The sequence below is a fragment of the Artibeus jamaicensis genome, unplaced genomic scaffold, assembly GCF_021234435.1.
Source record: "Artibeus jamaicensis isolate MK-2021 breed Jamaican fruit bat unplaced genomic scaffold, CSHL_Jam_final contig_519, whole genome shotgun sequence".
NCBI lineage: Eukaryota > Metazoa > Chordata > Mammalia > Chiroptera > Phyllostomidae > Artibeus > Artibeus jamaicensis.
The window spans coordinates 21,126,671-21,143,745 of NW_026521871.1; the positions used below are offsets into that span (position 1 = coordinate 21,126,671).

At 40.5% G+C, this 17,075-nt stretch overlaps 1 protein-coding gene across 1 annotated transcript in view; it reads right to left on the reverse strand.

Annotated features, from left to right (window-relative positions):
• The window catches only part of CUNH3orf20 (chromosome unknown C3orf20 homolog), an 80,305-nt gene that overhangs the window by 21,935 nt on the left and 41,295 nt on the right, over positions 1 to 17,075 (reverse strand). The window contains exons 10-11 of the mRNA XM_037139363.2: positions 14,476 to 14,599; positions 12,056 to 12,308 (exon numbers count right to left, since the gene is read on the reverse strand). Of these exons, the coding sequence (XP_036995258.2) occupies positions 12,056 to 12,308; positions 14,476 to 14,599 (377 nt within the window). The remainder of the gene's footprint in view (positions 1 to 12,055; positions 12,309 to 14,475; positions 14,600 to 17,075) is intronic.

Consider the following 17,075-nt stretch of genomic DNA (forward strand, 5'->3'; position numbering starts at 1 on the left):
CCCTTGCTGGGAACTGGCCTGCAGGGAACCGGCCTGCAACCCAGGCATGTGCCCTGACTGGGAATTGAACTGCAATTGTCTGGTTCACAGGCCCGAGCTCAATCCACTGAGCTACACCAGCCAGGGTGGGTCCAACTTCTTTAGGACTCTCTAAGCTTCCTGGATTCCTGGAAGGCTATTGCCTTTGCCAGACTGGGGGAGTTCTCATTTATTATTTGTTCAAATAAGTTTTCCACTTGTTGCTCTTCCTCTTCCCCTTATGGTACCCCTATAATTTTGATGTTGGAACATTTAAAGATGTCCTGGAGGTTCCTTAGCCTCTCCTCATTTTTTTGAATTGTTTCTTCATTCTTTTCTGTTTGGTTGTTTCTTTTTTCCTTCGGGTCCATGCCATTGATTTGAGTCCCAGTTTTCTTCCAATCACTTACTGGTTCCTTGTACATTTTCCTTCATTTCACTTAGTGCGGCCTTCATTTTTTCATCTAATTTGCGACCAAAGTCAACCAATTCTGTGAGCATCCTGATCACGAGTGCTTTGAACTGTGCATCTGATAGGTTGGGTATCTTTTGGTCACTTAGTTGTATTGGCTCTGGGGCTTTGATCTGTTCATCCGTTTGAGACTTTTTTTTTGGGGGGGGGGTCTGGTGGCACCTGTTACCCTGAGGGGTGGAGCCTTAGGTGTTTATCAGGGCAGGACAACCCACATTGCTGGGTTGTGACACTGTATGTGGGGGCAGGATCAGAGAGGGAACAATGGTGCTTGCTCCACTCTTGGATTTTGACCCCCTCTGCCCCTTCCCACAAGTAAATTGGGCCCTTCTGGTGCTGGTTCCTGGGTGGGTAGGCTTGTGTACATTCTAGGACCCTATGGGTCTCTCCAACGAACTCTCCTATTCCCTGGGAGCCTCTCCCGGCACCTCAACCCCCATAAGTGTTTTTAATCAGTGCTTTTAGGCTTTGTTTCCCAGCACTGGGGCCCTGGGTTGCACGTTCTGTCTTGCTGCCCGTTTTTGTCTGATTTACCTGTGCATGAATGTGTGACCGTGGTCAGCCAGCCACTTTGCATGCCTCACTGGGTCTGCTCATTGGCATCCTGCACCCAGAGTCTGCCAACCGCCGCCTGCACACCTGGGTCAGCCAGCCACTGCTTTTTCCTGTCTCCACCCCCTCTACTGGCTGCTAACTCCACTCCTCTTACCGATCTGGATGAATGGTTGACAGACTTCTGTACAGTTCAATTTTCTGTCATTTTGGGGTTTTTTTGTTTCTAAATTTTTGGTGTCCTTAATTTTGGTTATGCGAGGAGGCACAGTGTGTCTACCTATGCCTCCACCTTGGCCAGAAGTCCCCAAATCAGAAATTATTTTTAATATAAAAGAATATAAGGGTAAATTTGCCAAAAATGGTAGAGTAGATAACTCCAAAACTATGTCCCTTTACTAAACAAACAAATAATCTGGCAAAAAAATCAGAATCAATTTACAGCACTCTGGAAACTAATGAAAAAGCTTATAACAATCAAGAAATGCTTAGTGAAGAGAGAAACTGCTAAATTTTGATGAGAGTATTGCGATATTTTAACTTACCCACCTACTATCTCCAACTCTCTAGCTTGGTGGCATCTGTGGGGATGGCAGCCCATGTTCCTGGTGTGGCTTGCTGGTGCCAAAGAGGGTAATATGGATATTGTTCTCAAGGAATTGTGGTTGTATAATTTGACATGTCTGGAGGTTCCCTGAAGGATTGGCTAAGGGGCCTTGCCTTTGTTTTGTCCATTCTAGGATTTTCTTAGAGATGGAGCAGCATCTTTGGCAGCATTTCTCAAAAGCATTTAAAGGTAAATGTAGGACTTCCGCCAAGATGGAGGCATAGGTGGATGTGCCGTGCCTTCTCACACAACCAAGTTTAGAGACAACTAAATATTAGCAACAGAAAACACAGCCAGAACACGGAAAATTGAACTTTTCGGAAGTCCGTTAACAACAAATTCTTCAGCCTGACCGGTAAGGGGCGAAACCAGCAGCTGGTGAAGTGGGATTGCACAGGAGGTCTCGGTCAGCCAGACTCAGGCGCGGAATCCAGGCGCAGGGTTGGACCTAGTGAGCGACCGAGCGAGCCACCAGGCGAGCGACCGAGGGGGAGACAGCAGGGGAGTGGTGCTGCGTGTTGACTGTGGTCACGCATTTGTGCGTGGGCGGACAGGCGAGGGAGTGGGCAGTTGGACCGGGGCCCGGTGGGTCCCCGTGAGGGCGCCGCCATTTCCCCGCTCTGACCCCACCTCCACATACAGCATCATAACTCAGCGACTCTGAGTGGCCCGGCCCAGGTGAACCACCTAAGACGCTAATCCTCACCCAGCTGTGAGAAACAGCAGAGGGGGTCGCCATTTCCCCGCTCTGACCACGCCCCCACATACAGCGTCACAACCCAGCGACCTGGGAGTCCAAGGCACCGCTTCTCACACTTAAAAGGCCAGAACAGACCAAAAATGTCACAAGAAGATCTCAAAGCCCCAGAGCCCATAGATCTAAGCAATGAAGAAATAGCAAAACTCTCAGACGCACAGTTTAAAACACTGGTCATCAGGATCCTCACAGAACTGGTTGATTATACCGACAAATTAGACAAATATATGAAGGCGAAACTAATTGAAATGAATGGAATTGCACAGGGCACCAATAGCAATGAAAAGGAAACTGGGACTCAAATCAATGGAGTGGACCAGAAGAAAGCAAATAATGGCCAAACAGAAAAGAGTCAAGGAGCAAGAATTCAAAGAAATGAGGAGAGTCTTAGGAACCTCCAGGACATCTTTAAACGCTCCAACATCCGAATTATAGGGGTACCAGAAGGGGGAAAGGCACAGCCACCAGTGGAAAACTTATTTGAACAAATAATAAAGGAGAATTTCCCCAAGCTGGCAAAGGAAATAGACTTCCAAGAAATCCAGGAAGCTCAGAGAGTCCCAAAGAAGTTGGACCCAAGAAGGAACACACCAAGGCACATCATCATTACATTAGCCAAAATTAAAATGAAGGAGAGAATCCTAGAAGCAGCAAGAGATAAGGGGACAGTCACCTACAAAGGAGTCCCCATCAGACTGTCAGCGGATTTCTCAAAAGAGACCTTACAGGCAAGAAGGGGCTGGAAAGAGGTATTCCAAGTCATGAAATCCAAAGACCTACAACCAAGATTGCTCTATCCAGCAAAACTTTCATTTAGAATGGAAGGACAGATAAGGTGCTTCTCAGATAAGATCAAATTCAAGGAGTTCATCATCACCAAGCCCTTATTATATGAAATGTTAAAGGGACTTATCTAAGAAAAAGAAGTTAAAGAAACATGAACAGTGAAAGGACAGCAAACTCACAGTTATTAACAACCACACCTAAAACGAAAGCAAACTAAAAGGACAGCTAGATCAGGAGTGGAAACATAGAAATGAAGATCTCAAGGAGGGTTAGCAACAGGGGAGTGGGAGGAGGAGAAGGGGGGGAGAAGGTACAGAAAATAAGTAGCATAGACAGTAGATAGAAAATAGATGGGGGGGCAAGAATAGCATGGGAAATATAGAATCTAAAGGAATTGAGACACATGGTCATAAACTAAAGGGGGGGTAATGGTGGGGATGGGGGGTAGGGTGGAGGGGAATGAAGGGGGGAATAGAACAACTGTAACAGCATAATCAATAAAAAAATTTTAAAAAAACTCAAAAAAAAATAAAGGTAAATGTATCAGATACAGCCTCCTGGTACAAGAGGTAATAGATGGAGCACACAGTAGACAGACCAGAAAGCCTGGGAAGAAAGAGGCTGGGGGAAAAATACATGGCATAATAAAGGCTTCGAAAGGTCCCATGTATACCAGGAAATATAAAGGGTCACAAGCATGTCCAGGGTTGGAACCTTTAGAAAAGACCTGAGAATACCCTAAGCCTTCACTTCTACCTGACCTCTGGGCTCTGTGCAAGAGAGAAGTAAAGGCTAAGAAGAGATTAAACAGACTGGCTGAAGAAAGTACTGCAGCACAGAAAAGCTCATCTGCAAAGACTGGGAAAGGTGTTTCATTTTCTTTTTTTTGTTTGTTTCAGGTATTTAAGAAAGTCTCTATTAAACATCACTAGCTGACCAGTAATATAAGCAAATAGAGACTTTAGTGAGCACATAATAAAGAATGCAGTCTTTATGAAAGTAGTTTAGGAAAGTCACTAAACAAACAATTATAAACTATCAACAGCAACAACAAACCTTGGAGAGAGGGTAAAACTTGATTTCCACACTTACTACATTATAATATTAAAAATGTTCACTTTTCAACAAAAATTATAGACATGCAAAGAAACAAAAAAGTATGCCTCATTCACAGGATAAAAGAAATGAAGAAAAAAAAACAAAACCCAACTCTCGCAAGGAAACCCAAATATTGGACTTTATGTCAACTATCTTAATTATGTTCAATGTGCTAAAGGAAATTAAGGACAAGGAACTAAAACAAACCAGAACAATGCCCCATTAGATAGAGAATTTAATAAAGAGGTAAAAATTATAGAAATAACCAACCAGAAATTCTAAACTTGAAAAGTACCATAAGTGAAATGAAAATGCAACATGAGATCTGAACAGGCAGAAAAAAGGATCAGCAAACTTGAAGAAAAAGCAATTAAGATTACTGAGTTTGAGGAGCAGAAACTAAAATGAATGAAAAAAATTAACAGAACCTAAGATACTCATGGGATACAATCAGGAATACCAACATACACATAATGGGAATTACAGGACAAGAGAGAAAGAAACAGAAAGAATATTTGAAAAATAATTGCCAAAAACTTTATGAACTTGAGATTTTTCCAAGAAGCTCAACAAGTTCTAAGTAGGATGAATTCAAAGAGATCTATACCAAGACACATTAAAATAAAATTGTTGAAAGACAAAGACAAATAGAATTTTAGAAGCAACAAGAGGAAAGTGACTCATCACACACAAGGGATCCTCAATAAGATTAACAGCCAATTTCTCATCAAAAATCATGGAGGCCAGAAGGCAGTGCAATTTCTTATAATCCTTTGTATTTGTGTGGTATCAGTTGTAATGTCTCCTCTCTCGTTTTTTTCTTGATGAGCCTTCTTAAAGTCTTGTTGATTTCATTTATCTTTCCAAAGAAACAGCTGCTAGATTTATTGATCCTTTGAATTGTTCTTTTAGTCTCTATGTCATTTAATTCTACCCTGATCTTGATTATTTCCTTCCTTCTACTTGTTCTGGGCTTTGTTTGTTATTGTTCCTCCAGTTTTTGTAGTTGTGGGTTAGGTCATTTATTTGAAATGTTTTTATCTTTTTTAGGTAGGCCTGTATTACTATGAAATTCTCTCTCAGGACTGTGTCCCATAAGTTTTGTACTGTTGTGTGTTCATTTTCATATGTTTCCAGAAACGTTTTTATTTTTTCCTTGGCCTCATTGTTAACCCATTCATTGTTTAATAGCATGCTATTCAGTCTCCATGAATTTAAATGTTTTTTGAGTTTTTTCCTTGAGGTTGGTTTTTAGTTTTAAGTCCTTATTGGTCTGAGAAAATGCTTGATATGATTTCAATTTTCTTGAATTTGTTGAGGCTTATTTTGTGCCTTATGTGGTCTGTCTTTGAAAATGTTCCATGTGCATTTGAAAATAATGTGTATTTTGCTTCTTTGGGATGTAGGGTTTTATATATATATATATATATATATATATATATATATATATATATATATATATATATATATATATCAGTTAAGTCCATTTGATCTAGTGCATCATTCAGTGTCACAATATCCTTGTTGATATTTTGTTTGGAAGATCTATTCATTGTTGAAAGTTGAGTGTTAAAATCCCCTAATATAAGTGTGTTGCTGTCTATGAAACACTTCACAATAAAAAGAAAGAACTCCTACTCTTTGCAACAGCATGGATGGAACGGAGAGTACTAAGCCAGGCAGTGGAAAACAAATACCATATGATCTCACCTATAAGTGGAAACTAATCAACAAAACAAACAAGCAAACAAAATATAACCAGAGACATTGAAATAAAGAACAAACTGACAGTAATCACAAGGGAGATGGGAGGGGATGGGGTAGGGGGAAAGGTCATCAAGGAACATGTATAAAGGACACATGGACAAAGCTAAAGGGGAGAGGACTGAATGTGGGAGGTGGGGGGTGGGTAGGACAGAGGAGAGTAATGAGAGGAAAATAGGGACAATTGTAATTGAACAACAATAAAAAAAAGCCATGATTTCTGAAGGTCTCTAAATTAATTTCTATCAAGTCAGTAACAGTTTTATGGTGTAGAATAAATACTAATTAGTTGTTAGAGTGAAAAAAAAGATGAGAGAGAAGAAATTTTCTCCCTTTTATTTATTTTTTAAATTTTATTCAGACCTTTATTGAAGTGGATGATGCCTTCCCACATTGGTGAGGATGAATCTCTTTATTCAGTCAACTGAATTAAATGCTAGTCTCTTCCAGAAAGACTTTCACAGAGGCACTCAGAAATAATGTTTTTATTTAGTCCAGTTATCCCTTAGCCCAGTAAAACTGAAACATAAAATTAACCATCACACCATGCACACACACATATGCACAAATTCAAACACAAAAGTCAACAATGGAGGAACCGAGGAACAAAAAGGATATAATATTTATAGAAAACCAATAGCAAAATGGCTGAAGTAAGTCCTTCCTTAATAGTATTTACTTTTTAATGAAAATGGATTAAAATATTCAACAGAAGTTAAAGATTGACAGAATGGAAAAAAACCCATGATACAACTATATTCTCTCTACTGGAGACTCATTTTTGATTCAAAGAAACAGCAAGATTTCAAGTAAAAGGACAGAAATAAACTCCCAGCAAACAGTAGCAAAAATGAGCACTGGTGGTTAAACTAATGTCAGATAAAAGAGATTTTAAGTAAAAAATTATTTCAGGAGACACATAAGGTATTGAATACTGAGCAAAGAGTCACTCTCTCTAAAAATGTAAGAATTATGAACATATATGCATATAATAATACAGCCTCTAAATATATGATGCAAAGTTGGCAGAATTAAAGGGAGAAATAGACGGTTATACAATGATAGTAGAATATTTTAATGTTCTGCTTTCAATAATAAACAGAACAACTAGATATAAGATAAGCAAGGAAATAGACAACTTGAAGAACACTATAAACCAACTACACCTAAAAAATATGCATATATAGATCACTTAATCCAACTACCAACTACAGCAAAATACACATTCTTCTCAAGTGTACATGCAACATTCCCCAGGATAGACCATATACTCACTTATGAAAAAAATCTCAAAAATTAGAAAGAAATACTAGAAAATGTCTTCTTCAAAAATAATGGAATGAAATTACTAATAAGAAGACATTATGGAAAATTCATGAATATGTGGAATTTAAGTAACATGTTCTTAGACAATGGATCAAAGAAGAAATCTCAAAGGAAACTAGAAAAAAACTTTGACATCAATGAAAACAAAACACAACATACCAAAACTTAAGGGATACATTGAGAGCAGTCAGTGCTCAGAGGAAAAAGTATAGCATGAAAAAAGAAGATCTCAAATCAATAACCTAACCTAATCTTACAATGAAAAAACAAGAATAAAATAAACCCAAAGGTGATGGAGAAAAGGAAATAAATAATCATTAAATTTGAGATTAAGAAAAAAGAGAACAGAAAACCAATAAAGAGAAACAACTAAACAAATGTTGGTTCTCTAAAAAGATCAACAAAATTGACTAATCTTTAACTAGACTAAGAAAAAAAGAGAGAAGACTCATATTACTAAAATAAAAAATGAAAGTAGGACATTGCTATTGACCTTACAGAACTAAAAGAATTATGAGAGTATATTACAAATGATACACTAATAAATTTGATAACCTAAAGAAAATAGATAAGTTCCTAGAAATACACAAACTACTAAAACTGATTCAAGTTCAAGAAGAAATATAAAATCAGAATAAGTCTCTAAGAAGTAAAAAGATTGAATTGGTAACTAAAAAAAAAAAAAAACTTCCCATAGAGAAAAGCCCAGGACCAGATGGTTTCACTAGTAAATTCCACCAAACACTTGAAGAAATAACAATTTTCATCAAACTCATCTAAAAAATAAATGTAAAGAAAGAAAAATACAGGTGAATATCCATTATGAATACAGACACAAAAATTCCCAGTGAAAAACTGTAATGATGGCTCTGTGCGTCCCCTGAATTCTCCCCACCTGGGCCAGGATCTCTGCTCACATAGGTGCAAATGCAAACTAAAGGGGGCATGTTTTTAATTTGCACATTTATTCTTACCTAACCCCTCCCAAACTTCCTGTGCCATCATGCTTCCTCATTCAAGTTAATGACACCCTCATTATTCAATTATTTCAGCCAAACCCCAAAACTCACCCATTTGTTTTCACTTGTCCCACATCTATCAGTCAATTCTGTTAGCTCTATTTCCAAAATTTATAACAAATATGTCTAGCTTTCTCCATATTTCTGATACTACCCTTGACAGCATAATATCAGTGTCACCTGGATTACTAAAATAGTATCTTAATTATTGTGATTCCACTCTTTCCACCCTCAAATCCTTTTTCTGTGGAGCAATAAGAAATGTTCTACTTCCAACAATGTCTGACTAGGGTGCTTTAGAGTAATTCCTGAGAAAAATAAGAAAAGCTCAACAAAATACATTTTAAAACACTGTTTAAATGCATTAGAGATTTCATAAGTAAATAAGAATTTGCAGGATCAGCATCTGGAAGAAGAGATGAACCAAGAAAGGTGAGTGTGACATATAGGACAGTTTTACCTGTCAAGGCAAGTACTGATTCTGAAAGTGACACCTGGAATGACAGGCTGAGAGGCTGATCAGAGCTCCTGACATGCTCATGGGTTATAGGGGTGGAAGCGGGAGTTTAGGGACCACCAAAGACACTGGCCCTGGTAAACAATCCTGGCTTTTGGTTGAGGACCTAAAGAGCTATACACCTCAGGAGTAAAGGTGAAACAGAAATAGACAAGCCCTCACAAAGATTGAAGCACAACCCTCCACCATGTAAATGAATGTTGCATGCATTATGCTAAGTGAAAGAAACAAACTATAGACTCAAAAGGCTCTATGATGTATAATTCCACCCAAATGACATTCAAGGACATACAAAACTTATAGCTACAGAAAACAGGTCAATGTTGCTGGGATTTAACGGTGAGGGAAGAATGTGACTGCAAAGGGGTAGCATGAGGGAATTTGTAGGTTGTTTATTATTTTTCTTGGTGGGGGAAGGTGATAAAACTGTCCTGTATCTGGGCTATGGTGGTAGTTACACAACTCTATGCATGTGTCACAACTCATAGATTTTTATGAGAAAGAGTAAAGTTTACTGTAAGTAAATTAAAAATAAATTTAAATTGATAAAATCAATTGTCTTTCTGTATACCAGCAACAAATTAAAAAATTAGGTTAAAAAATTTTGTAACAGCACCAAAAACTATTAAGTACCCTAGGACAAATCTTAAAAAAAACCCAGAAGACCTCCATGCTGAAAGCTACAAAATACTACAGACAGATTTGAGAAGACCTAAGTAAATAAAAAGATATACCATGTTCATGAATGGAAATACTCCAATATTACAAAAATATTAACAACCCAATTGAAATCCAGGACTTTTTAAAAAATTAACAGAATGATTCTAAAATTATATGGAAATGTAAAGGGCCAAGAACAGCAAAAACAATTTAGAACAACAAAGTTTGAGTATGTCAATATTCTTCTGTATACCAATATTTATCATGAAACTACAATAAGACAATAAGGAACAAAATAGGGAGTCCAGAAGATGACCCTTGATTTACACATATAGAGCCTCTTGATTTATTATAGAATTTTCACCATGGAGCTGAGGTAAAGTTGCAATCTTTTCAACAGGTGATGCTGTTCAGTTGGAATTATATAGAAAAAATCAAAACTTAGCTCCTACTTCACATTATACACAGAAGTCATTTCCAGTTAGTGAATAACTATAAACATTAAAACAAAAAAAACTACTAGAAAGCAACTTTGGAGAATATCTTTATGTTGTTTGAATAAGGTAATATCTTAAATAGGATACAAAAAACTAATTATAAAGAAAGTGAAAATTGGATATTAAACTTAACAACTTGTTTATCAATATACACCATGACCAGTGCAAAGGTGGGAGAATCTTTTGCACCAGGTATTCCTGACAAAGTCTTATATCCACAATATATAAAGAATTCTAAAATATAAATGAAGAAAAGGCAAACAACCAGTAGAAAAATGAGACAGTAGATGAGAGACCCAAACAGGTGCTTTGCAAAAATGAATATTCAAAATGGTCAATGAACAACTGAAAAGGTGCTCAATTTCTATAGCGACCAGTGAAATGCAAATGAAAAACCATTTATAGAATGATAATAATAAAACTGATTGACTACCGAGCATTGAGAATGTGGAGCCACAGGAATTCTCATACACTGCTGGCAGGAGTGGCACTTGACACCACCATTTGGGAAAACGGTCTCTACTAGGAGCTAAACATATACATACTCAATGACGGCAATTGCATATCCAGGCATATATCAACCAGAAATAAGGACATATAGCAACACCAGCACAATTTGTCGTTACCAAAACTATAAACAACTCAAATATTCATCTACATTACAATGCACAATTTGTAGTGCATTCACACAATAGGTTGTTATACAGCAATGAAAATGAGCAAACTACATGTAACAACAATATGGGTAGATCTCACAATTATAATGTTGAGCAAAAGAATCCAGACACCAATGGATCTATACTGAATAGATCCATTTAAATAAAGCTAAAAATAAATTAAAAGCTAACTTTGGTGTTAGAAATCTTTCTGTTGGGGAGGCGCAGGGGGTTACTAATTGGGAGGGTACAAGAAGGGACTTCTAAGGAGCTGGTAATGTTCTATTTTTTGACTTGGTGATAATGGGGTATATTCACTTTATGGTACTCACTGAGCTATATACACTGAGGGTTTGTTCATTTTTCTGTGTTTATACACTATGTATTTTTAAAGTTAAAAATAAAAACATAAAAGATATATTTTAGGTGTTTTTAAAAAGCTGTAAGTCAGATGATGTCATGTTCTGTCTTCAGGTAATGGAATGACTTCCTCTAACACTAACAAGGCTACTTGATGTGATTTTTGCCTACCCCTCTGTCCTCTATTTACATCACTTCTTCATCATGAGCTGCTACTATTATTTTTCCTCACACAAACCAAGCTTGTTCTTGTCTCAGGGCTTTTGTACTTGCTCTACATTTGCTTGATGTTCCTTCCCCATCCCTCTGTGGCTGCCTATTTCTTATCCTTCAGCCCCTAGTTAAATATTATCTCCTCAGGACTGCCTTTCCTGACCTGTCTACCTAATGAAGCACATCCCACCCACTTCCTAGTCACTCTCCATCCCAGGGGTTGGTCAACATTTTCTATAAAGGACCAAAGTACAAATATTCTAATATTTGCAGGCCAGATGGACTGGGTCACAAGGACTCAAGACTTCTAGCAGGGTAAGCAGCTATAAATAATATGTAAATGAATGGGTGTGACCAGGTCTTAAGAAAATCCTACTTATGGATTTGACATTCAAATTTTATACCATTTCACATGTCATGAGAAAGTCTCCTTTTGATTTCCTCCGCAGCATTTGAAAACATAAAAACCATTCTTAGCTCACCCATAAAAAAAGGCAGACAACAGGGCCCAACTGGCACATGGCCCTAAATTGCCAGCCTCTGCTGTAACCCATTACACTGATTCTTCTTCCTAGCCTTATCACTGTCTAAAATGATTTCAGGTATTCTTGCGTTTATCTTCTATCTTTCCCCTGCCCAAGAATTCCGGCTTCAACAGGGAGGGTCTCATCTATTTTCTTTACCATTGTGTGTCTACTACCCATCACAGCATCTGACACACAGAAGCTGGAGGAAAGGAAGGCCCAAGCCCACCTGGGTGTGACTGGGGATTTGGCTTGGATCTTGATGGTCTTCTTGTCAGTGGGGCTTACAGGAGCAGACCCAGGATCTTCCTTCGAAAACTCTCCAAACGAGGACTCTGGTTGGGCTGACTGATATCGTGATGCAAGGGATTCTGCTGAGTAGCGACTTTGCTTGGTGCCTCGCTCAAGACTGAACCAGGATTTCATTTTGATTCGACTTATTTCTACCTCTTCCCTTATTGGATATTCTATGGTGAGCAAGCCTGTTAACAAAAGACACTTCTGTTACTCTCCCCTGTGGCCTGTCCTTATCTCCCTGTTGTAAGGTCCTGTAAGTGGACACCCTTTGGCTCCTCTCCCTCTCCACTCCTTCATTCTTGTAGAGTCTCCCACTGGCTGCCTGCACTCTGTTGCCTGGCACAGGGGTCTAGTACAGTTACTGGATTAGTAAATACTAGCTAAATGTAAGAATGAATCAACCTCTCATTTCCATTCATTTATCAACATCCAGCTTAGATCCTTCTTCTCCTAAGGGGCCTGTATTTCACTCAGCTTTGTGTCCTCCACAGCACTCAATGTAGAGACTGGGTACACAATGCATCCATGCTCTTCGCTTCCCTGAGAATGCTGTTCCCCATGTCTTCATAGTTAAGTAATTTCCATCTACTTTCTTTGTTATATTGTATTTATTTATATTCTTATTTTACTTTCCCTATTAGACTGGAAAACTTCTGAGGCCAGAGAACCCTCATTCCTCCATTCACGTACCATTTATTGAAGGATGGGTGCTGGGCACACAGAGACCACCCAAAACAGGGTTCTCTGCCTCTGAAAACTCCTAGTACAGTAAAGGAGGGATGGACAAACAGAAATATTTACAATGCTAGGTAGTAAGATTTATAATTCAAGCACATATAAAGTGCTGTGGGAGCCCAGAGGAGAGTATGCCCCGTTCTTCTGGGGGAATCTGGGAAGGCTTTCCATAGGAGTGGCGCAGTTGAACTGATTCTTTAGGGATGAGAAGAAACAACCCGGGGAGGCCATGGGGGGAGCACAGCCCCTCCATTCCCAGCCAGGGGTTGGCATGGAATGGTGTGGGGTTAGGGTTGTGTCAATGTTCCTTTGTCCCCAGGCTCATCAGTAGTGAGAAGAGTCCAGATGTGGGCGGGGTTCTAAGGCTACACATGCTAGACCTGGGGAGCTCTGTGGGCCTAACAGGATAGCCTGGTGAGGTGGCTGCTTTTTTCTTCTCTGATAGATCTTCCACAACAAGGAGAGAGAAATGGGGCTGCAAATGGGTGATGGACAATATAGTATATGGAGATGAAAGGTGAACCAGAGGTGGAGGTGGGGACAGAGAGACATACAGAAAGATGATGAGGCCCAGGAAAATAAGATAATCACATGAAGACATTAAACACACATGGTAGAGCTCTCATAAATTGAGGGCGGGCATGAGCATAAGTTTGGGTGGGGCTGCAGTGTCCCACAGTGGGGCTCTAACAGGAGCATCTATATTGCTGCCAGAAATCCATTTTTCTCATGCCATAGAATAAATTTGTCTAGGCTCAGGAGTTTGCCAAAAAGAAATAATGCAGAATGAGCCATTTGTCTGATGCTGGGGTAAAGGCCCAGAGCTTCCTTGGCCAGTGCTGCCTTCCTCCCTGATGGGCTTTAATGGCCCTGTGGGATAACCAGAACCTCAGGCTTATAAATTCTCCCTCAGATGAGAGTAGGCTTCTCTTATGAGCCCAAAGTTGGAGCAGGCAGGACTGATATCCTTGTCAGTACAGTGACAGACATCCTTAGGTGAGGTTTAAAAAAAAAAGAGAGAATAGGACTTCTGGTCAAGATGGAGGCCAGGGACACGGAGTGGCATGGAGAGGTGGCTGAATGGGCGGTCCCACATTCACATGTGGTGGATAAAAATCATGAGGGATACCTCAGGAGTGAGGGATCCCAGCCGTAAACCAGACAACTCAGCCTAGAGTTCCAGTGCCAGGAAGATAAGTCCCCATAACTTCTGCCTGTAAAAACCAGCAGGGGTTGGGGCAGCAGAAGAAAGTGTGGGATTTTCAGAAGTCTCTTCTTAAAAAGCCTGCAACAGGCTTAGAACTTATGCAGACCCCCCCCTGGGATTCAGCACCAGGGCAACAGCTGGAAGGGCACCAGTCACTTATAGGGAGAAAGTGAAGTGACTGGAAAATAGGGTGAGTACCAGGAGACAGCTTCCTCCCAGACAACCCTTGAGAAGCCAAGAAGTGGCTTTTGGCACCCTGAGCTCAGTAATCCCATTGACCAATAGGGAAATCTCCATGCCATGCCCCCCTGCCTGGGGTGGTAAAGAGCTGTCCTTGGAGAAGACTTACAGGTAACTCAGGATTTGGGAAGCCATCAAACAGGCTATCACCAAACCTTCTGCCCCCTTACCTGCTGCCAGTAAGATAGAATTCATGAACTGAGACACTGTCTTCTGAAACCGCTTCTTGATCTCTGCCAGGGCTCGGCTGATCTTAGACATCTTTTCATCCATGAAGCTGATCTTGTGGGTCACCTGAGGAGAAGCCAAGGACAGGGCATCATTACCTGTACTGCCCGGGGCCATCTGCCCAGACCAGTGAAAACCAGGCTTTGTTCTCTCTTGGCAGATGTACTGTTGTCCCCTCTGCCTAGGACACGCCTCTCTCCCCGTCAGCTCAGTGAATTCCTGCACAACAGTCCAGTCTGATTCAAATGTACCCTTCTTGGAGGGCTTTCCCTGATTCTATTGGGCAAAACTGTTCCCGGCTTTGGACCCCCATTATCATGCACCCTAAAGACAGAAGTTAGCCCTTTAGGAAGTAATCTGAAAGCATTTGAGCCTGTGTCCCCCACTCAACTGAGGGCAGGGACTGAATCTTGGTCCCCTTTGTGTCTGAGTGCTCATCATGCAGAAAGTGTTCAATTAGTGCTTATTGCATTACAAATAACTAGATGGATAAAGGCTTCTCTAGAGCTAGTACCCCTCTGTATTCATCCCCTGGAACCCCCTTCCTCTCTCCAGCTGCCAGAGTATCTCAGCTGAAAAACTGTCCTTGGCCAAGGTTACATAGATCGACTGGTATCTGTGAGCACAAAGGCCCAGGTCTCCTGCCTCAGTTTGGGGTTACCCTGAAGGGCAATTCTGGTTCTGGGGCTCCCTGTGTGGTGGTGAGGCAACTGCCAGGGCTGCCCTGCAGTTCAAACATTCCCTCTGCCAGAGCATCAAATGGTACTGCACACCTAAGTTCAGATTCCAGAGTTAATGGCAGTCAGGGTTTGACTTTCTCCAGGAAAGGTGCCCGTTTCCTCAGCCAGCAGCAACCATTCTCCCTGTTAAATTTGCACATTTACCCCTTCTTGTCCTTTCTGCCCTGGGTCCTGGTCATTTCTACTTTCTCTATGCTAAATTCGGTCAACCCCTTAAAGGCAGGAACCATGCCTTCTACATCTCTCACTTAACCCAGAGGAGGTGCGAAAAAGATTTTTCTTCTGTGGAACTGAAGCCTCAGGTGGAGAAAGTGAGGTGAGCAGTAGACAGACTTGCTGAAGAACAATGAAATCAGTCCATATGTCCTCCTTTACCCTGTGGGCAGGACTTCTGTAAAGAATGCCCCAATTAATGGCAAAACCTCAACCATCCTTCCAACCGCTGGCCCCAGCTGCTGCTTCTGGGCTAATTTTATTTATTTATTTGTAATTTATACCCAGCCTGCTTCCAAAAAGGATTTGAGGTGGCACTCTAGGCTAATAAAGCATTTAAATTGAGACATTGCCTCGCTTCCAAAGTGCTGCCTTGATAGAAATATTTAGTGAGGAGCCAGGCCACAGGGCCGTAAAAGCTGGAACTGTCATTCTGCCTGTCGCTCTTCTTCAGGGAGATGGGTGTCTGGGGAAGCCATTTAACAAGCTTCCCTGTGACAAGGACTTTGAGGAAAGAGGCCACCCTACCCCCACCCTTAGCTTTGCTAGACTGTCATGGATTTTGCTGATGAGTGATAACTAGCCCCAAACACACACACACACACAGGATGGAGTTGAAGGGGTTGTGAAAGTCTTAGGGTGGCAGCGTGTGAAAGCTGGGTGGGCCCGCATATATCACAATACAGATGGGGAAACTAAGGCCCTAAAAGGGAAGGGACTAACCCAAGGCCCTATGGCCTCTTCCCAGCTGAGGCTCTTTGCCAGCCGCCACACTCAGCAAATTTTCTCAAGGGCTTCTTGCAGCTTTCATGATCCAAGAATCCAAAAGGAGGCAATTCTCTGAGCTTCAAGGATTTCATGTAGAAATATTTGAGAGGCTTAACTGAGCAGTTAAGATCAATGTTTGGAAATCCTGTTACCTAAGTAAATTTGATCTTTCTTCATTTGCTGCTGTCTATTATGGAGTTGTAACATGTAGTACACCTCCCTGTGCTTGCAAACAGAAGGAATTATGACCTGGATGCTTTTTGCCAAGTCAGTCTTCTTGGTCAACATCAGTGGCTGTTGTCTAGAATGCAGCTCTGTATTCAGAAGCAGTTCTAAGGTCTGTTTATCCCTATGCAAAATGTCCCCAAGACGGTTATGCTCTTTGAACTATGATGCCTTTCCCATAACTTTCCAGCCTCTGACTGCACTGTCAGTGCCCCTGGGAGCTTCCTAAGACTGCCGCCTGGACCCACAGGATCCGACAGAAATATAACTCAAGCTACACGAGCTATTTGACGCATTCCTGTAGCCACATTTAAAACATTCTTAAAAGATAAAATTTATTTTAATAACATATTTAGCAACCCCCTATATAAAAACCATGACTATTTCAATGTGGAATCTAAATAAACAATTAATGAAAGATTTCATTGTAGATTTTACATTGTCTTTTCAGTCAAAATCTTGGAAATAAGGAATGTATTTTCACTTTTGGTCTACCTCCATTGGACTTGTCCCCACACTGCAAGTGCTCAATAGCCATTTGCAACTTGTGGCTACCCTGCTGGACATCACAGCTCTGGATTTCTAGTTCTAGCTTG